The sequence below is a fragment of the Lynx canadensis genome, chromosome D3 (assembly GCF_007474595.2).
Source record: "Lynx canadensis isolate LIC74 chromosome D3, mLynCan4.pri.v2, whole genome shotgun sequence".
NCBI lineage: Eukaryota > Metazoa > Chordata > Mammalia > Carnivora > Felidae > Lynx > Lynx canadensis.
This window is the reverse complement of record NC_044314.2, coordinates 80,017,553-80,034,257: the sequence shown is the minus strand read 5'-3', so window position 1 is coordinate 80,034,257 and position 16,705 is coordinate 80,017,553. Positions and strand designations below refer to the sequence as shown.

Genomic DNA, 16,705 nt, shown 5'->3' with positions numbered 1-16,705 from the left:
GGAAGGAGAGAGAAAGGAGGGAGAGAGGGAGACAGGTGCTCTGGGCCATGGGAATGGAGCCAGGACCTGGGTTTGAGTCCCTGTGGGATCCACAGCCCTTGCTTCTGGGGTCTGTGGCCTGCGTGGCACCTGTTGTACATCTAGGGATTGTATCCAGAGAGTTCTGGACCCAAGAGGGCCAATGGAGGAGCAGCTCAGTGCATGCCTAGCTTCTGTGCCAGCACTTTAACTCCAAACAGGGGTCTCTGCTGAAGGGGCCAGTGGAATTCGCTTTCTTTAGGAGAAGGCTGGCATCCCCATTCGATCATCTCGGTCAGCCCCACCTCACTTGTCAGCGGGTCCTTTGGCTGGCCACACATTCTTCAGGCCTATTACTCTTCAGTGGCCTTGGCCCATAAGCCCCTTCCCTCTTCTCCTTTGCTCAGCTTAGTCTATTCATCTCATTCTTCAGCCCAATTGTCATCTTCTGAAGGAAGCCCTCTCTGACCTCCCAAACTGGGTTCGGTCTATTTACGGCACCACGAAACCATTCCTCGATGGCGCACTGTATTTGTGTGATTCTTGGACAAGTGAATGGCTTTGAGCTTTGACAAGATCATCATTTAACTGGCTGATCAGGCATTGCTGGAGCCTAGCACAGTGCCTGGCACAGAACAGGCACTCGGTATTCACTTTTTGGCCAAATGAATGAATGAATGAATGACTGAAGGAGCGATGTTAGAGTTCAGCCCTGAGCGAGAGAGAGCCCTCCCGGGTTGGCTTGTACCAGCTCCTCCCTCCTCTGGGTTCAGTGACTTCCTGTTAGCAGCTTGAAATTGGCCATGGGGGGAGTATTTACACCCTGGAAATGGACAAATGTTACACATCTGTTGTTGTTGTTGTTGTTATTATTATTATTAGAACAGCTGGTTTATCAAAACGCCATTGCCTCCAAGACAAGAATTTAGGAAACAGAGGTGAGGAAAGTGAGGTTGGGAAGGAAAAAAGGTTGGCTCATCATCCATATCTCAGGCCCTCAGGCACAGAAGGCACGAGGTGGTCAGAGAAAATGGAGAACTCACATCGCACAAGAGGTCAGAGGCATAGGCATCTGCCCAGCCTCCTTCTCTGGCGCTCTCCGAGTTTGGAGGCACCTCCAGTCCCCACCTATTTCCAGGAGACTTACTCTGCCAGCTTCTTGAAGCCGATGGCTCGCCGCTTTGTGGGGGTTCCATTGGTGCCTTTCCAGACGTGGGTGTTCCAAGGCTCAGGCTGGGAAGAGAGGACGATGGTCACTGCAGTGAGCGAATCTGGCTCCTCTTGGGAGAGGCTCGGGACTCCCTGGGTACTTGTGGCTGCCCAGCTATGCCCAACCCTCAGCCCCTGAAGGGAGGAGATCTGCCGGCGGTGACCACAGCGGTCCTTGCCCCGAGTGGCCGGTCCAGTCTGCCTGTGTTGTCCTGCTAGACCTTCTCACTCAGCCCTTGGTCCCTCTGAAGCCCTCTCCTGGGGACCCCTGACCACTCCCTTTGTCTCCATTAGTGTTCTGGCTAGGGCCGCGCTGTCCAATATGGTAGCCGCTAGCCACGTGGACTATGGAGCACCTGGGCGTCCGCAGAGGAAGTCTGAGTTGAGACATGCTTGGAGCCAAACATGCATATACCAGGTATTGGAGACTTAGCACAAAAGAGGCCGGAAGGGGCGGGACCTGGTATTCGAAGGACGGGGTGAGTCGGTAGTTGAGCATCTCCTGGTGGAAGACAGGGGTGACACTGCCAGACATGGGGGGCACAATCCACACCCAGTCGGCGGGGCAGCCCCCCCGGCAGCGGTATTCATTCTCCATGTGCTTGATGAAGGACTCGGTGGCAGAGTGGTGGTCAACGATGGTCACTTTGTCACTCTGCGGGAGGAGAGGGGGCACAGTCAGGCGGGAGGGGAGCTGGGGTGTTTCCGGGACTCCCTTCTCCACGGGGAGCGCTTCCCAAAGGGTGGTCCTGCAGATGCTGCGAGGCCTCGTGAGCTGATTCTCTGCATCTCTCTCTCACTCACATCCAGGGAAGAGGCTCCTTTTGACGCTAATACATCTTTTAATACCTCTCTTGCCAGTTTTCCTCTCTCCTTTCTCCCTCCCTCCCTCCTTTTTTTTTTTTTTTAAATAAGAGAGAGGACCCTCAGGCAGCATTTAGCTAGAATTTGACAACTCTGTGTTGTTTTCCTTCTGCTTATTTGCTGATTAATTTAATATTATAATTACCTTCTATTTATGGCAACCGATACTCTCCATTTATGGCAGTGATACAGAATCCTCTTAAAGAATTTTAAGTATTAAGGATGGGTTTATTTATCCATTTATTTAGTTTTTGAGAGAGAGAGGGCACAAGTGAGCAAGGGGGAAGACAGAGAGAGAGAGAGAATCCCAGAAGGGGCAGAGGAAGAGAGAGAGAGAGATGGAGGGATGAAGGGAGGGAGGGAGGGTGGGGAGGGGAAGAGAGAGAGAGAGAGAGAGAGAGAGAGAGAGAGAAAGGGCTCACCTGAAGTGGGGCTCGTGTTCACCCGATGTGGGACTCGAACTCACTAACCGTGAGATCATAACCTGAGCCGAAGTCAGATGCCTTAACGACTGAGCCACCCAGGCGCCCCAAGGATGGGTTTATTAACACCGCGAGGCAGAAATCGCAATAGAGGTGGGTGGACTGCAAATCTGGATAGCCGGCCCCGGGGGGCCCCCTCTGGTGGGCCGGTCTGAATTCCCACCGTGTGTAAACAGTGCTTCCCCTCTCTGCCCACTTCCCGTCCTCAGCCACTCATCCTGCTCACATCCCTGCTGTCTCAAGCCCACTGAACCACACTCCTTCCTCCTCAACGTCTCCCGAGGCCTCACTCGCCCATGGCCGAGAGAGAGAAGAGGGGGCTTGCTTCCGTCTCAGGCCATCTCAGCCTGTCTCTTCCCTGGGATATTCCTCAGCGTATCCATTCTCCCTGCTCCTGACCTGGGGGCCTACAGTTCACATTCGTGTCCACCGATGACTTGACGCGTTCATTCTCTGTGTGCCTTCCGTGCGTGTCTGGGTGTCTGGGAGGGTCTAGCTTCCCAGACTCAGCCCCCAGAGGATAGAGCTGAGCTCTGTTAACAGAGCGTGAGCTCTACTCTGCAGTCGACAGGTTTGCCCAGGAGAACTCCAGCTTACACCCATCACCCTGGCATTATTATCAGCAGTGTCTTCCTTTTGCCCTCAAAAGGATCATGGTTTGGGGCACGCGGGCGGTCAGTCAACTAAGCGTCCAACTCTTGATTACGGCTCAGATCATGATCTCACGGTTCATGAGTTCGGGCCCTGCGTTGGGTTTCTCTCTCTCTCCCTCTCTCCCTCTCTGCCCCTCCCCTGCTTGAATGCATGCTCTCTCTCTCTCTCAAAATAAATAAACTAAACTTAAAAACGAGTATCATGGTTTAGATGATAAATTCTAAACTCATCCTACAAAATATCATTTACCACAGCGCCACACATTGAGAAGCCTGTGCGTGTCTGGTTAATGAGGATGAGTACTTGTGTCTGTTGTGTGATAGTCTGAACCCCGAAGAGGTGGGCAGGACACAAAGGAGGCGGCCTGCCAGCCCAACTGTCATCGATCATAAGCAACAGGTCACAGCTCCCCTCCCCCACCTATTACCGCTTCCTCCAATGGTCCCCACCCAAGATCCAAAATGGAGATTAGGTGTACGTGATGGGAAGTGGACCTCATTAGTGGACAGATGCTCCCCCCCCCCCCCAGGAGCCAGGTCTCACGACCGTCTGCTCCACACCTTGGAGGCGTTTTAGTTCCCCTCCGGGACGTGTGTGCTGTGCTACCTGGAAGCTGTAGAGAACAGCAATGTTGATTTCCACCAGTGCTTGGTCCTTCCACAGGGAGGACGTCTTCCTCATGTCCAAGTTCATGTTCTTGGCCACTTCCTGGAAGAGGAAGGAAACACAGACTCACAGGCTGGGGCACCCGTGGAGAGACAGGGCTAGCTGGGGGTCACTGATGAATTCCTTAACGAATTAGTCAACTCATTACCGGACTGATGAACTCATTCAAAAGATTTTTTTTTTTTTTAATGGAGAACCGACTGGTAGCAGGAAACTAGAGAGACGTGGACGGCCCTTTTATTTCTGAGTTTCCTTTCTTTCTTTTTTATGTATTTATTATTTTATTTGAACTTTTTTAATGTTTATTTTTGAGAGAGAGAGAGACAGACAGACAGAATGTAAGTGGAGGAGGGGCAGAGAGAGGGGGGAGACACAGAATCCGAAGCAGGCTCCAGGCTCCGAGCTGGCAGCACAGAGCCCAACGTGGGACTCGAACTCATGAACCGCGAAATCGTGACCTGAGCCGAAGTGGGACGTTTGACTGAGCCACCCAGCCACCCCTCTGAGTTTACTTTCTAGTGGGGGAGGGAGACATTTACTATTTAGGGAGAAAATAAGACAAGGATATGAGATGAAGAGGAATACGGGGGCCGGATTTAGCCAGGACAGTCAGGGAGGACCAACTGTGGAGGTGGCATACCAGGTGGGACCAAAATAATGAGAAGCAAGACATCTTCAGATCTACGGAGGAAGGTTGTAGACAGAGAGGACAGTATGTGCAAAGACCCTGTGGTGGGATCAGGCTTCCACCATCTGAGATACAGAAAGAAGGCTGGTGTATTGAGGGGTGGGTAGTGAGCTAGGGGAGTTGGTGGGAGACAAAGGCAGGACTGGATCATGCAGGATCTGGGATGAGCCCAGGAGTCAAGATTTTATTCCCAATACTGTAGCATGGAAAGAGTCTTCGGAGGGTTTTAAGCAGAAGAGTGGGTCTGAGAGTGACATCATCTGCCTTCTAGAAGGAAAAGCTTTCCACTGATCCTGCTCCTGCCTGGGGTAGCCACACTTGGGATCCAGATCATGGGCGCTTTGACCTCAGGCGGACACCTGTCTGACTCCATCTAACAGATGAGGAAACTGAGGCTCAGAGAGGTCCAGAGAGCCAGCTGGCCTCAGAGCCGGAGCCCAGGCAGACGCATAACGTCCAAGGACCCGAGAGCTGCCGCCATAGCCGGCCGACTCCTTTGGCAAAACTATCGGAAAAAAACAAAACAAAAACCTCCTGACATTTATGTTACGACTCGGGAGCTGATGTCAGGAGTGGGAAACACCCAACAGCAAATTCATTAATTAGAGCCTTGCTGTTCCTTGCTCTGTCAATTCCAGTCACTTGTGGGAGCCCAGGTCTCATTACGGGGCTAGCACACGACAGTTTCTCAGGTCTGGGTAAACTGCTTCCCAGCCCTGCTCTCAACATTCGTACATAACAGCCGTTGGGCCTGGAGGGCTGGAGTGGGAGAAGATCTCATCTGAGTTACTCGGGAACAACTCCCTGCAATCAAAACATAAGCAGGAATCATGAAAGCAAATCTCATATTAATTCATTCTTTGAGGCCGAGGCGTTTGGGTTCCTCTGTGGTCCTTTGATAGTGACACACACACACACACACACACACACACACAGAAAGAACGAAATTCGCTGCTTTACATAAATACATAAAAAAGTCAAGTAATTTTGTGAGAGAGGAAAGCATGTGTAGCCATTATGCTGAGACTGTTACTCCTACAGCATTCTTTTGCTTAAAAGAATGGAACGCATTTGCGGGGGAAAACAAAAAAAAGATTATGTGATTTTTAAAAATCCCCAAATGTGACTTGAGGCACATCTATGGAGATTGCCTGAAATGTCTCTTCCTTTCCTGCCAGAAGTTTGTACAGATCAGTGGCTGCCCTCTAGAATCTTCTGGGGAGCTCTGAAAAATGCTGGTATCGAGGCCCCATCCTTGAGCAACGATATCTGAATCCCGGTGAGTGGGAATCTGGGAATAATGAAGTTCCCTAGGTGACTCCGGTGTGTGGCAAGGCTGAGGACCCCGGGCTTCGATTTCCAAGCTAATACCTATGGAATTTTTAAAAAACGTTGAGACACAGTTGGCACACAACGTTGTGTGAGTTTAAGGGGTACAAATTCGAGGTGTTGGTTTGATACATTCATGTGTTGCAATATGATTACCACTGCGAGCTAACACCTCTGTCATGTCACATAATTATTATTTCTTTTTCTGTGGTGGGAACAATTAAGATCTAGTCTCTTAGCAACTTTGAAGTGTGCAATTCAGTGGATTGTGGATTATAATTACCCTTCTGTGCCTTAGATTTCCAGAATTTACTTATCTTTACGCTGCAAGTTTGTACTCTTAAACACCTCCTCCCTAACTCCCCCTCCCCCCCCACCCCCCCAGCTCCCGGTGACCAGCGTTCAATTCTCTTTTTTATGAGTCTGGCTTTTTTAGATTCCACATATGAGCGGTATGTATCATATAGTATTTGTCTCTGTCTGACTTAACCCACTTTAGCGTAATGTCTTCAAGGTCCATCCACATGAACGCCCGTGGATTTTAACCACATAAACCTAATTAAGGCTTGATTCCGAGTTCTTTAAAAAAACGTTTTAACGTGTATTCATTTTTGAGAGACAGAGAGAGACACAGCGTGAGCGGGGGAGGGGCAGACAGAGGGAGACACAGAATCCGAAACAGGCTCCAGGCTTTGAGCCCGACACAGGGTTCGAATTCACGAACCATGAGATCATGACCTGAGCCGAAGTCAGATGCCCAACCGACCGAGCCACCCAGGCGCCCCTTGATTCTGAGTTCTAATCTTGCCTTATTTACTGTGTGACATAGGCCCAGTGCTTAACCTCTCTGTTTCTCAGTGCCTCCTTTCGAAACAAGACCCACCACAGCAGACAGTTGTTAGGGACAACGGCTGCTGGCAAGACCACAGCTATCCCGATGCATTCTCCAGATCTGAGCTCCGGACTCCACCCCAGCAGCCTTCAGCAGATGAGGATGATTCAGCCAGGAGGGAATCAGATCCTCCAGCCAGAAATGTGGATGCTGGTAAACCACTGCCAACCCCCTTCCCCTGTGTTTCAGAAAAGAGGCAAGAAATGTCCCAGGTTCGTGGGTCGTTTTCAAACCCTTCTAACAAGAGGCCGTGTAGCCGGGTGGTTATGAACTTGGACCTTAAAGCCCGACGGGGTTCATTTCCCAGCTCTGCCACCGTGTGACTTTGAGCTTGTCACTTTAACCCTCCCAAAGGCCTCAGCGTCCTCATCTGCGAAATGGGGGTTATCATACCTGGAGGTTGTGCTGAGATTAACTGAGCACACACACACAAGGTGCCTGGAACAGTGTTTAGCCTGGAACAGGACATGTGCTGTTCACGCTGTGGATGCCCTGGGATTGCCAGGGGCTCCACCGAGGTTGCGGAAGTTTCCAAGTTTCCAAGCCCCAAAGCTCAGCTGTGGGGAAGGACTGTGGGGCCCACGCCCTCTGCCCTCTGCTGGCCCATCGCGATGGCGGGGGAGGGACCTCACCTCCAGGATGTTGTATCGAGAGTTGTCACAATAGTCGCGGACGCCAATCTCTGTGCCCATGTACCAGCCGCTGAAGGGACAGGCGGTGAACTCCAGGCCGCCAATCTCCAGCAGCATGTTGGACACAGCGGGGAGGCCATACCACTTCAGGCCCAGATCCTTGAACCACTCAAACCTGTGGAGAGCGACACAGCCCCGCTCACCATGGGGCAGGAGTCTCTCGGGCGGACATGTGGGCAGGACAGCCTTGGTCTGGGGATGCGGAAATGCCAGCAACCTCCCGGGACTTGCTGTGTCAGAACCGGACTCCTGGGCTCTGCTTTAGACCTGTGGGATCCCAGTCTCCACAGCTGGGTCTGATAATATGCATTTTAAACATGTTTCCCAGGTGATATGGGTGAACATCCGGGCCTGGGAACCAGTGCACCAGGCTGCTGTTTCTCTCCCAAACCCACCCTGAAAGTTAATCCAGGAGAAAAGGGAGTCTTGCCGAATTCCTTCCTACCTCAGGGCCTTTGCATGGCAGTCCCTTCTTCTGGGATCTTCTCTCTTCCTTCTGTGTCTGTCCAGCCCTTACCCAGACTTAAATTGTCAGCTAAAATGTTGCTTACTCTTGGAAGCCCTTCTCTGATGCCCAGTTTAGATTGGGTCGGGCAACTTTGTCCCTCTGGGCATCATAAAATTTCTTTTGCAGCACTTTATTGGAATTAAGTGGTTATCTGGGTAACAGTATGTGCAAATTCTTCTCCTTGAGATCAAAAGTGTCATGGAGGCAGAAACGAAGTCAGCTACAACGGCCGGCCCAGAGCAGGAATAATAAACCGTGTTGAATGAGCGAATGAGTAAGTGAATGCATTAATGAATGTAGGCCAGGCTTCACCAGGGACACTGGGTGAGTTCCCAGATATTGGGCAGTGTCATGAGCCTCAGGACACTTGGTTCCTCTCCAGGGCTGGGGCTAGGGTGAAATAAATAAGGCACTAGCCCTGGATGCAAAATTTAAGGGTGCACCAACAAAACGAGGAATTGAGTCTAATGGTACTTTTTTTTTTTTTTTTCAACGTTTATTTATTTTTGGGACAGAGAGAGACAGAGCATGAACGGGGGAGGGGCAGAGAGAGAGGGAGACACAGAATCGGAAGCAGGCTCCAGGCTCCGAGCCATCAGCCCAGAGCCTGACGCGGGGCTCGAACTCACGGACCGCGAGATCGTGACCTGGCTGAAGTCGGACGCTTAACCGACTGCGCCACCCAGGCGCCCCAATACTTTTTATTCACATTATATTCTAAATCAACTCAACGTTTTTCAAAACATCAAAATTATATGGAAAAAAATCCATCATGAGGGATGCCTGGGTGGCTCAGTTGGATGGGCGTCTGAGTTCGGCTCAGGTCATGATCTCATGGCTCGTGAGTTCGAGCCCCGCGTCGGGCTCTGTGCTGACGGCTCGGAGCCTGGAGCCTGCTTCAGATTCTGTGCCTGCCTCTCTCTCTGCCCCTCCCCTGCTCACACTGTCTTTCTCTCCCTCAAAAATAAACAAACGTTAAAAAAAATCCATAGCGAACAAAATACCCTAAATTTAAATAAAGACGGGTCTCACCTTGCACATGCATAACTTACCTTGCTTGCTTCACCTGAATCTCAGCCCTGAACTGGATCCTGTCTTTATTTGAAATTTTCAGATAAAAAAATTTAAATGTGGATCATTTGGATCCAATTTTTGATACAGAGATTAATTTTGATAAGTATATTACATTAAAATAATATTTATCTTGATTATTGAGCTTTGGGGCACCCCTCCCTTACCCTGCCCCTCGATTTTGCCTCCAAGGATAGAGTCTCACGAAGGATGTCCTTCACTCTCAAAGCGTGCTTTGTTTTTAATTTTTTTTTACATTTATTCATTTTTGAGAGACAGAAACAGAGCATGAGTGGGGGAGGGGCAGAGAGAGAGGGAGGCACAGAACCCAAAGCAGGCTCCAGGCTCCAAGCTGTCAGCACAGCCCGACGCGGGGCTCGAACCCACGAACCGTGACATCATGACCTGAGCCGAAGTCGGACGCTTAACCGACTGAGCCACCCAGGCGCCCCTCAAAGTGTGAGTTTTGCTGGTGCGGCTGGCGCAGCCCTTGTAGTTCCTTCCTGGCTCCAAATTCCTTTTGGACTTGACCCACATCAGGTCACACAGTTCTAGTGCTCACAACAAGACAAGAGGTGTTTCTGCTTTTCCACCCATACGGCTGGAAAAAGGGCAAGTTCTGGTTGATTGCTTAGGAGCAGGGGGAGGAGCAAGATTCTGATTCAGAAGAGATGGTGGCCCCCTGGCTGGTGCAGGAGGATTTGCTCATTCCTGGGGAGGCCCACTCTGCCCAGGCCCAGGAAGGAACCAAGGCCCCCTTTCAGCCTCTGTCTGGGCTGGAGGGAGAGTCAGGGGGTTAGGGGGCCAGGGGGAGGCACTGGGTGAATCCTCCCACCCTCACCCACCCCATGCCAGTCCCTCTTACCTGGGGTGCCTGATGGGCACTTCCAACACCAGCTCTGGGGGGATCTGGAAGAGCTCGGGATCGTTGCCGTTGGCCTGGAGCAGGAGTGGCAGGATATCGAAGCGGCCTCTTGGGGGCTTCCAGCCCTGCTGCACACAGATCTGCAACCGGAAATGGCCAGGTCACACCACGGCCACCGCCGACCCGTCCCCAGGCCCTCCAGGTGCTATGGCAATGGGGGGAGGGGCAGAGATCCCAACGCAAGCCTGCCGACACCACCTTTCTCTGGAGGCTCTGGGCCACGCCACCTCCTCTACAAAGTTCTGACATCACACGTCTGTGTGACGTCTCCCGGTCCACAGGACAGAAGGCAAATCTGTCCTCCTGCACTGTGCTTTGTTATGTTTTCTGAGTTTTTCTTGTGGCCCGGGGACTCCCCGAGGATAAGAGCTGAATCTGATTGTTGTATCTGTAACGCCCTCGAGCACAGGGTCTGGCATGTCCTACGAAACTCGCTCTGGAACTGTTTGCACTGAGCACCCTGAGAGATAAAGAAAGCCTATCATATTTGAGGAGGGCAGAATGATCAGAATTTGTGCATAAATGCATCTGTTAGAGCAGCTGTCCAATCAAAATACAAAGCAAGCCACATAGGGAATTAACACATTCTTCTAGTAGCCACATTAGAAAAAGTAAACAAAAGTCCAAACAGAAAGCAGGTGAAATAATTTAAATAGTATATTCATCTTAATAATATTTCAACAATTTCAAAGTTTCAACACTATTTGATTATTAGTTACTAATCATCATAATTATAATATTAGATTAATAATATCAACTTATTAGTATTGAATTAAAGTATTGCTATCCATATATGAATATATTTGACATTAAAGTTAAATATGAAATATATTCGTCCAACAAATGTGTCAAATATATACTGTGTAACATACAATTAAGTGTATTAATCACCATTAATTTGTTAATGATAAATGATTAAATACGTTATTAATATTACCATAATAAGGATATTTAACATTAACATAAAGTTTAATATATTTATTAACTCAATAGGTGTATTAACTATTAATAACTATAATAGATTAGCCTACCGTTATCTATAATATTATTTCAATAGGTAACTGAGATAAAAATTCTTAATGAGGTGGTTCCTACTCTCTGTTTTGTTCTCAGTCTTTGAGACCCGGTGTGTGGTTTGCACTTAGGACGCACCTCCATTTGGACTCACCACACTTCCAGGGCTCACTGGCCACATGTGGCCAGCGGCTGCCACACTGGCCAGGGCAGAGTGAGAGGGTTTCGAAAGATACGGTCATGCGGTTATGTTTGGGGTGATTCTTTCTGCTGTGTTAGTAGAAAGAGGAAGCTCGAAATCAGGGGCTTAGGCAAACATGTGCAGTCAGCGAGGTTTCTGGAGACAGAAGGGAAGGAAGGGGCTGTGGCATTTATGTTCTGGTGGCCATGAAGACAAGGTCAGCCAACTATGCAGTTAGCGCTCAGCCAAGTGGAGCCGCGGGTCTGGCTGAGTCTAAACCCGCACAGGTGCAACTCCTGGTCGCCCTGGTTACAGCCCCTTCTTCTCGGTAATAACATTTTAATAAGAAAAGCCGCATGCAAATGAAGTCGCCAGCCAGGGAGTGGAGCAGGGCTTGGTCTGGCCAGCTCAGTCCTGAAGAAGGTCCCGGGGTGGCGTTTGAGGAAAGAACAGAGAAGAACCTCGGCCAGGGATGAGTGAGCGATCAGGAAAAGGGGTGCCGGGCTGTGTGCCTGAGATCATTCTAGGCAGGGGTGTGCCCGTGGCGTCTCCCTTGGGCACAGACGCCGGAAGCTACCGTGGCTAACCTGTGCTACCCGTCTGCGTCGCCACCGAATGGGGAGGTGGTGGTGACAACAGCTCCTATCTGGATGGAAACGACCAAATGACCAGCTGTAAGGGATCCAGCTGGACTGGGGGCCGCCCGAAGGAGCAGGAGGTCTGCAGAGGAGTAAACGGTACCCCACTGGCTGCTTTCCCTATGATGATAACAGGAAACGAAGAAAAGCCTATTGAAGACAGTTTGGGGGACTGGGCGGGGTGGGAGGCACACACCTCTGTGAATTCCACATTGGCTGGGTCCCCCAGGATGGAGCCATCAGGCTGCTTGTAGCCGGCATAGCGGATGAGCTGAGAGTTCCAGACTCGGAAATCGTGCTTGCCGTCCGTCCTCTGGGGGAATATGGTGATGGCGGATCTGTGGTGGAGAGAGGGAGACGTGGTATCGGGGCAGGGCTTGCACCTTGTGGACGTACTGCAAAGGGCGCCATCCAGGCCACCAACAGAGGCTCAGGGTGGATCACCTCTGTGCCAAGGTCCCCAAGGGCCCACGGAGCCGCTGTTGCAAGGGAGGGACCGTGCCCTGTCCCTCCACTGGACCATTGGTGTGAGGAAGGGTGGAATATGGGGGGCCCCACGCTAGCTCGCTTGAGTGGAGAATGTTGCTCTAACTGGAGACTCTGAAACACCCTTGACTTGGGCCAGCTTTCCAGTGGTTCTTGGGCAGCCGGTAATCTCCAGGGAAACAACGGGGGGCCCTCTTTCCCCACAAAGAGTGAATACCACTGATTCCAAATTCCACTCTTTTAAAAAAAATTTTTTTTAAATCTCTATTTATTTTTGAGAGAGAGAGAGAGACAGAGACAGAGAGAGAGAGACAGAGTGAGAGTAGGGGAGGAACAGAGAGAGAGGGAGACACAGAATCCGAAGCAGGCTCCAGGTTCCGAGCTGGCAGCACAGAGCCCGACGCGGGGCTCGAACCCACGAACCGTGAGATCATGACCTGAGCCGAAGTTGGACGCTTAACCGGCTGAGCCACCCAGGTGCCCCCCAACTTCCACTCTTGCTCTTACCGCCATCCTTACTTCTCCCCTGCTTGCCCCACCCCCACCCCTCCCTGTACCCTACCAAAGTCTACAGACATAGGACTAAGAAGAAATCAACTTCTCTTGTACTCACATTCATTTACTCTAAAGGAAAACTGGAGATCGCCACTGGCCTCACCTACCTAAACTGGCAACTGTGAGACCATACACTGTTATTATGTTGCAGGAAGATTTGTCATTTGTGGAAGGCACCGAGCTGGTGCCCAGCTGGCTCCCCTAAGGGGGAGATCAGCAGTGTTAGGTGTTAATGATGTCTCATCATCAAACTGGGATTTGGGGATCATCAGAAGGACTGAAAGCAACTGAAAGGAGAATGACTTCTTTACGACGTGATTTCAATATTATTTCATCCCAGGAGTTCCTGCCATCCCGGCTCAACAGTCTCATCAGGGGACTCAATCCCAGGCTATGGGAGACACCACCCTGGCTTGTGTCAACATGAGGGTCACATGGGAGGTCCAACCCATTGCTTGCAGACCTTCTGTACACACCCTGCCCCTGGAACTTTGCTCTGCTACCCATCTTGGCTGGAATCCATCTCTCTGCTGTCACGTACCCAAGTTCAAGGCCAGACTCAGATTCACCTCGTCCACAAAGCATCTCCTGTCTCGTCTGTTCCCAGGACTACCTTCCTTCTGAGCCCATGTAGGTCTTGCCGTGTGCACATTACAGTATTGCATTTAATGCTGCAGGGATGGGACGCTGTACCTGGGGCTGAGTCTACAACGGGGGCTGAAGGCAGAAGTCGTATAGGGCCAACAGGGCTCTTAACAATCTTGTAGCAAAGGCACCATATTGGAGATGAACACAGAACGAGTCAAACGGTCAGTGTTCCCTCCAGCAGCAAAACACATTGCCGTTTCTTTGGTTGAGCACCAAATACAGGGTGTTTGTATAATATATGTATTTAAAAAGCATGTTCAGAAACACCAGACTCACACACAGCGTGTGGAATGCTTACTCTCTGTGCGGGAACGGAGACCAACGGAAGAAATAGAACACACTTATGCCTCCTGAACATTATTTCACTGAACGGCAGATCGAGTGCCTGCTCCGTTTAAATTACATCCCTCTTTCCCTCCCTTCTTCTCCCTTGCCTGCCTTCCTCTGTTATGTTTTGATAATTTCTATAGATGGTACACATTCCCTTAAGACCCTCTTACATCCAGATTTGTGGTTTAAAACTTGTGGGGGCACCTGGGGTGGCTCCATCGGTTAAGCGTCTGACTTTGGCTCAGGTCATGATCTTGTGGTTCGTGTGTTTGAGCCCCGCGTGGGGGCTCTCGGGAAGTCAGTGCAGAGATCCTCTGTCTCCCTCTCTCTCTGCCCCTCCCTCGCCTCGCAGATTCATTCTCTCTCTCGCTCTCAAAAATAAATATCGATCGGGGCGCCTGGGTGGCGCAGTCGGTTAAGCGTCCGACTTCAGCCAGGTCATGATCTCGCGGTCCGGGAGTTCGAGCCCCGCGTCCGGCTCTGGGCTGATGGCTCAGAGCCTGGAGCCTGTTTCCGATTCTGTGTCTCCCTCTCTCTCTGCCCCTCCCCCGTTCATGCTCTGTCTCTCTCTGTCCCAAAAAAATAAATAAACGTTGAAAAAAAAATAAATAAATATCGAAAACATTTTTAAAAACTTGTGGAAAAAAATGGGGTGCCTGGATCGCTCAGTCAGTTGAGTGTCTGACTCTTGATTTCGGCTCAGGTCACTGTTTCATGGTTGTTGGATTGAGCCCTCCATCAGGCTCCATGCTGAAAATGGAGTCTGCTTGGGATTCTCTCTCTCTCTCTCTCTCTTTCTCTCAAATAAAATTTTAAAAAAAGTGTAAAAAAAAAAAAAAGGAATCAGCTGAATATTTCTTAAATAGAAGATCTCAAGAAGATGTTCTCTGGGGGGTGAGGTCTTTCAGGAAAAGATCTAAATACTAATTCCCCGAGCAGGCTCTGGGCTTATATTACAGGCCCTTTTCCTACTGGTAGGCTCAGCTGGGACACTGTTTCCTTCTCAAGGAAGGGACACATCCAGGAAAACCCATGCTTCATACAAACAAGCCACTATGGGGGTGACGCAGTGCAGCCTGGGGCTTGTGGGAATATCCCTGCAGAGGCCCACATGGCCCCACCGTGGGGCTGGTCCTCAGCAGCTGGGACAAGGACTGATTGCACGGGATTAACAAGTCTAACCGTCGGGCTGCGGGGCCCCAGCTGTCGCCTTCCAGCTGCAACTTGCCAGTGTGGAAGCCACCAGCTCACATGGTGCCTCCCTGCCTTCGCTTCCTCCCTGGGGCTTTGTTCTTTGGGGCAAGAGGAACCCAAGGTGTGGCTTGGCTTGGCCGAACCTGAAGGAACAGTGCCCCCAGCGGCAGGAAGAGAAACTGTCTTTGAAATGCAGGCAAAAGACGGAGAGCTGGTAAAAGCAGGTCACTGTTGGCAATGGGACTTTCCGAGTCCTGGAAAGGGAAACACCCCTTCCTGCCCCCTCCACAGGTGATACTGAACTGTGAGGGTTGAACGTGATTTGGGTTGCTGTAGCTTTGCAAGCCACGCAAGAGTCTGTGTCTCCCGGAAGAGACAGGACACGGCAGGTGGGACAAGAAGCCAGGCCGCCTCTCGTGGCTTGGCACGTCTCCCCGAGAGGAGAGGGAGAGCATTTCCTCGGCCGGTGAGCCAACTCCACACCCAAGGGTCGACGCTTTGGGGACATCAGACCCCCCTCCCCGGGGCTGCCGGGCTCACCTGAGGTTCCCCTTGTTGGTGGCATACTTGATGTGGTTGCAGATGTAGTTGAACATCCCGTGAGCCGTGGTGCAGTCGCGGGCATCGAACACCTGCGAAGGATGCACGGTGAGAACGGGTGCCTCCTCCTTCCCTCCCCGGCTCCCCCAGTGCAGCCTTCCCACGGGACGAGAACCCGGAGCCCGTGCCACCTGCTGTCCCGCCAGAGTAGGGAGCACTCCCCTAATGTGATCAGGGCTGGGTTTTACGGTTTCTTTTCCCCATCCTAATAACCACGGTCAGTCAAACCAGGAAGAATCCCCTGAAGGCAGGCCTGGTGTGTACATGAACGTGGTTAAGGGGTGATGAGCAAAGGGGAGACCTGAGTGGGCTGCATGTATTTCCTGCTAGGTTACTAGGGATGAGGGATTTCAAAACAAAACAAAGAAAAATCAAACAGAACCCCGCTGACCTTGATAACTATTCTACGTCTGACTTCAAACTATTCCCCAGGGGGGCAGAAATCGTATCAGGAGACACAGAATCTAATGCTGTCAGGTGGATAATATAAATACGCAGAGAGTAGGTGGAATACAAAAGAGAGTGGTGGGGTCTGTGGTAAACTGGAGAGCATAAGCCTTACCAAGAGACGAGCGAGTTGCTTTTTTTTTTTTTAATTTTTTAACGTTTATTTTTGAGACAGAGAGAGACAGAGCATGAACAGGGGAGGGTCAGAGAGAGAGGGAGACACAGAATCGGAAACAGGCTCCAGGCTCTGAGCTGTCAGCACAGAGCCCGACGCGGGGCTCGAACTCACGGACCGCAAGATCGTGACCTGAGCCGAAGTCGGACGCCCAACCGACTGAGCCACCCAGGCGCCCCACAAGTTGCTTTTTAAAAAAAAAAAAAAACCGTGTTGGGGCACCCGGGTGGCTCATTTGGTTGAGTGTCTGACTCTTGATTTCGGCTCAGGGCACGATCTCACGGTTCGTGAGATCGAGCCCCGCAGGGGGCTCCGTGTGCTAACAGTGTAGAGCCTGCTTGGGACAGAGAGCCTGCTCTCTCCCTCTCTCTCTGCCCCTCCCCCACTCATACTCTCTCTCAAAATAAAAATAAGTGAACATTAAAAAAATCCCCAGCAT

General features: G+C 50.9%; 1 protein-coding gene across 1 annotated transcript in view; it reads right to left on the bottom strand.

Annotated features, from left to right (window-relative positions):
- NOS1 (nitric oxide synthase 1) overlaps positions 1 to 16,705 on the bottom strand; it is a 90,880-nt gene that overhangs the window by 39,259 nt on the left and 34,916 nt on the right. Inside the window, 7 exon segments of the mRNA XM_032595421.1 lie at positions 1,166 to 1,251; positions 1,688 to 1,882; positions 3,834 to 3,935; positions 7,435 to 7,609; positions 9,939 to 10,078; positions 12,028 to 12,169; positions 15,585 to 15,676. Coding sequence (XP_032451312.1) covers positions 1,166 to 1,251; positions 1,688 to 1,882; positions 3,834 to 3,935; positions 7,435 to 7,609; positions 9,939 to 10,078; positions 12,028 to 12,169; positions 15,585 to 15,676 — 932 coding nt within the window.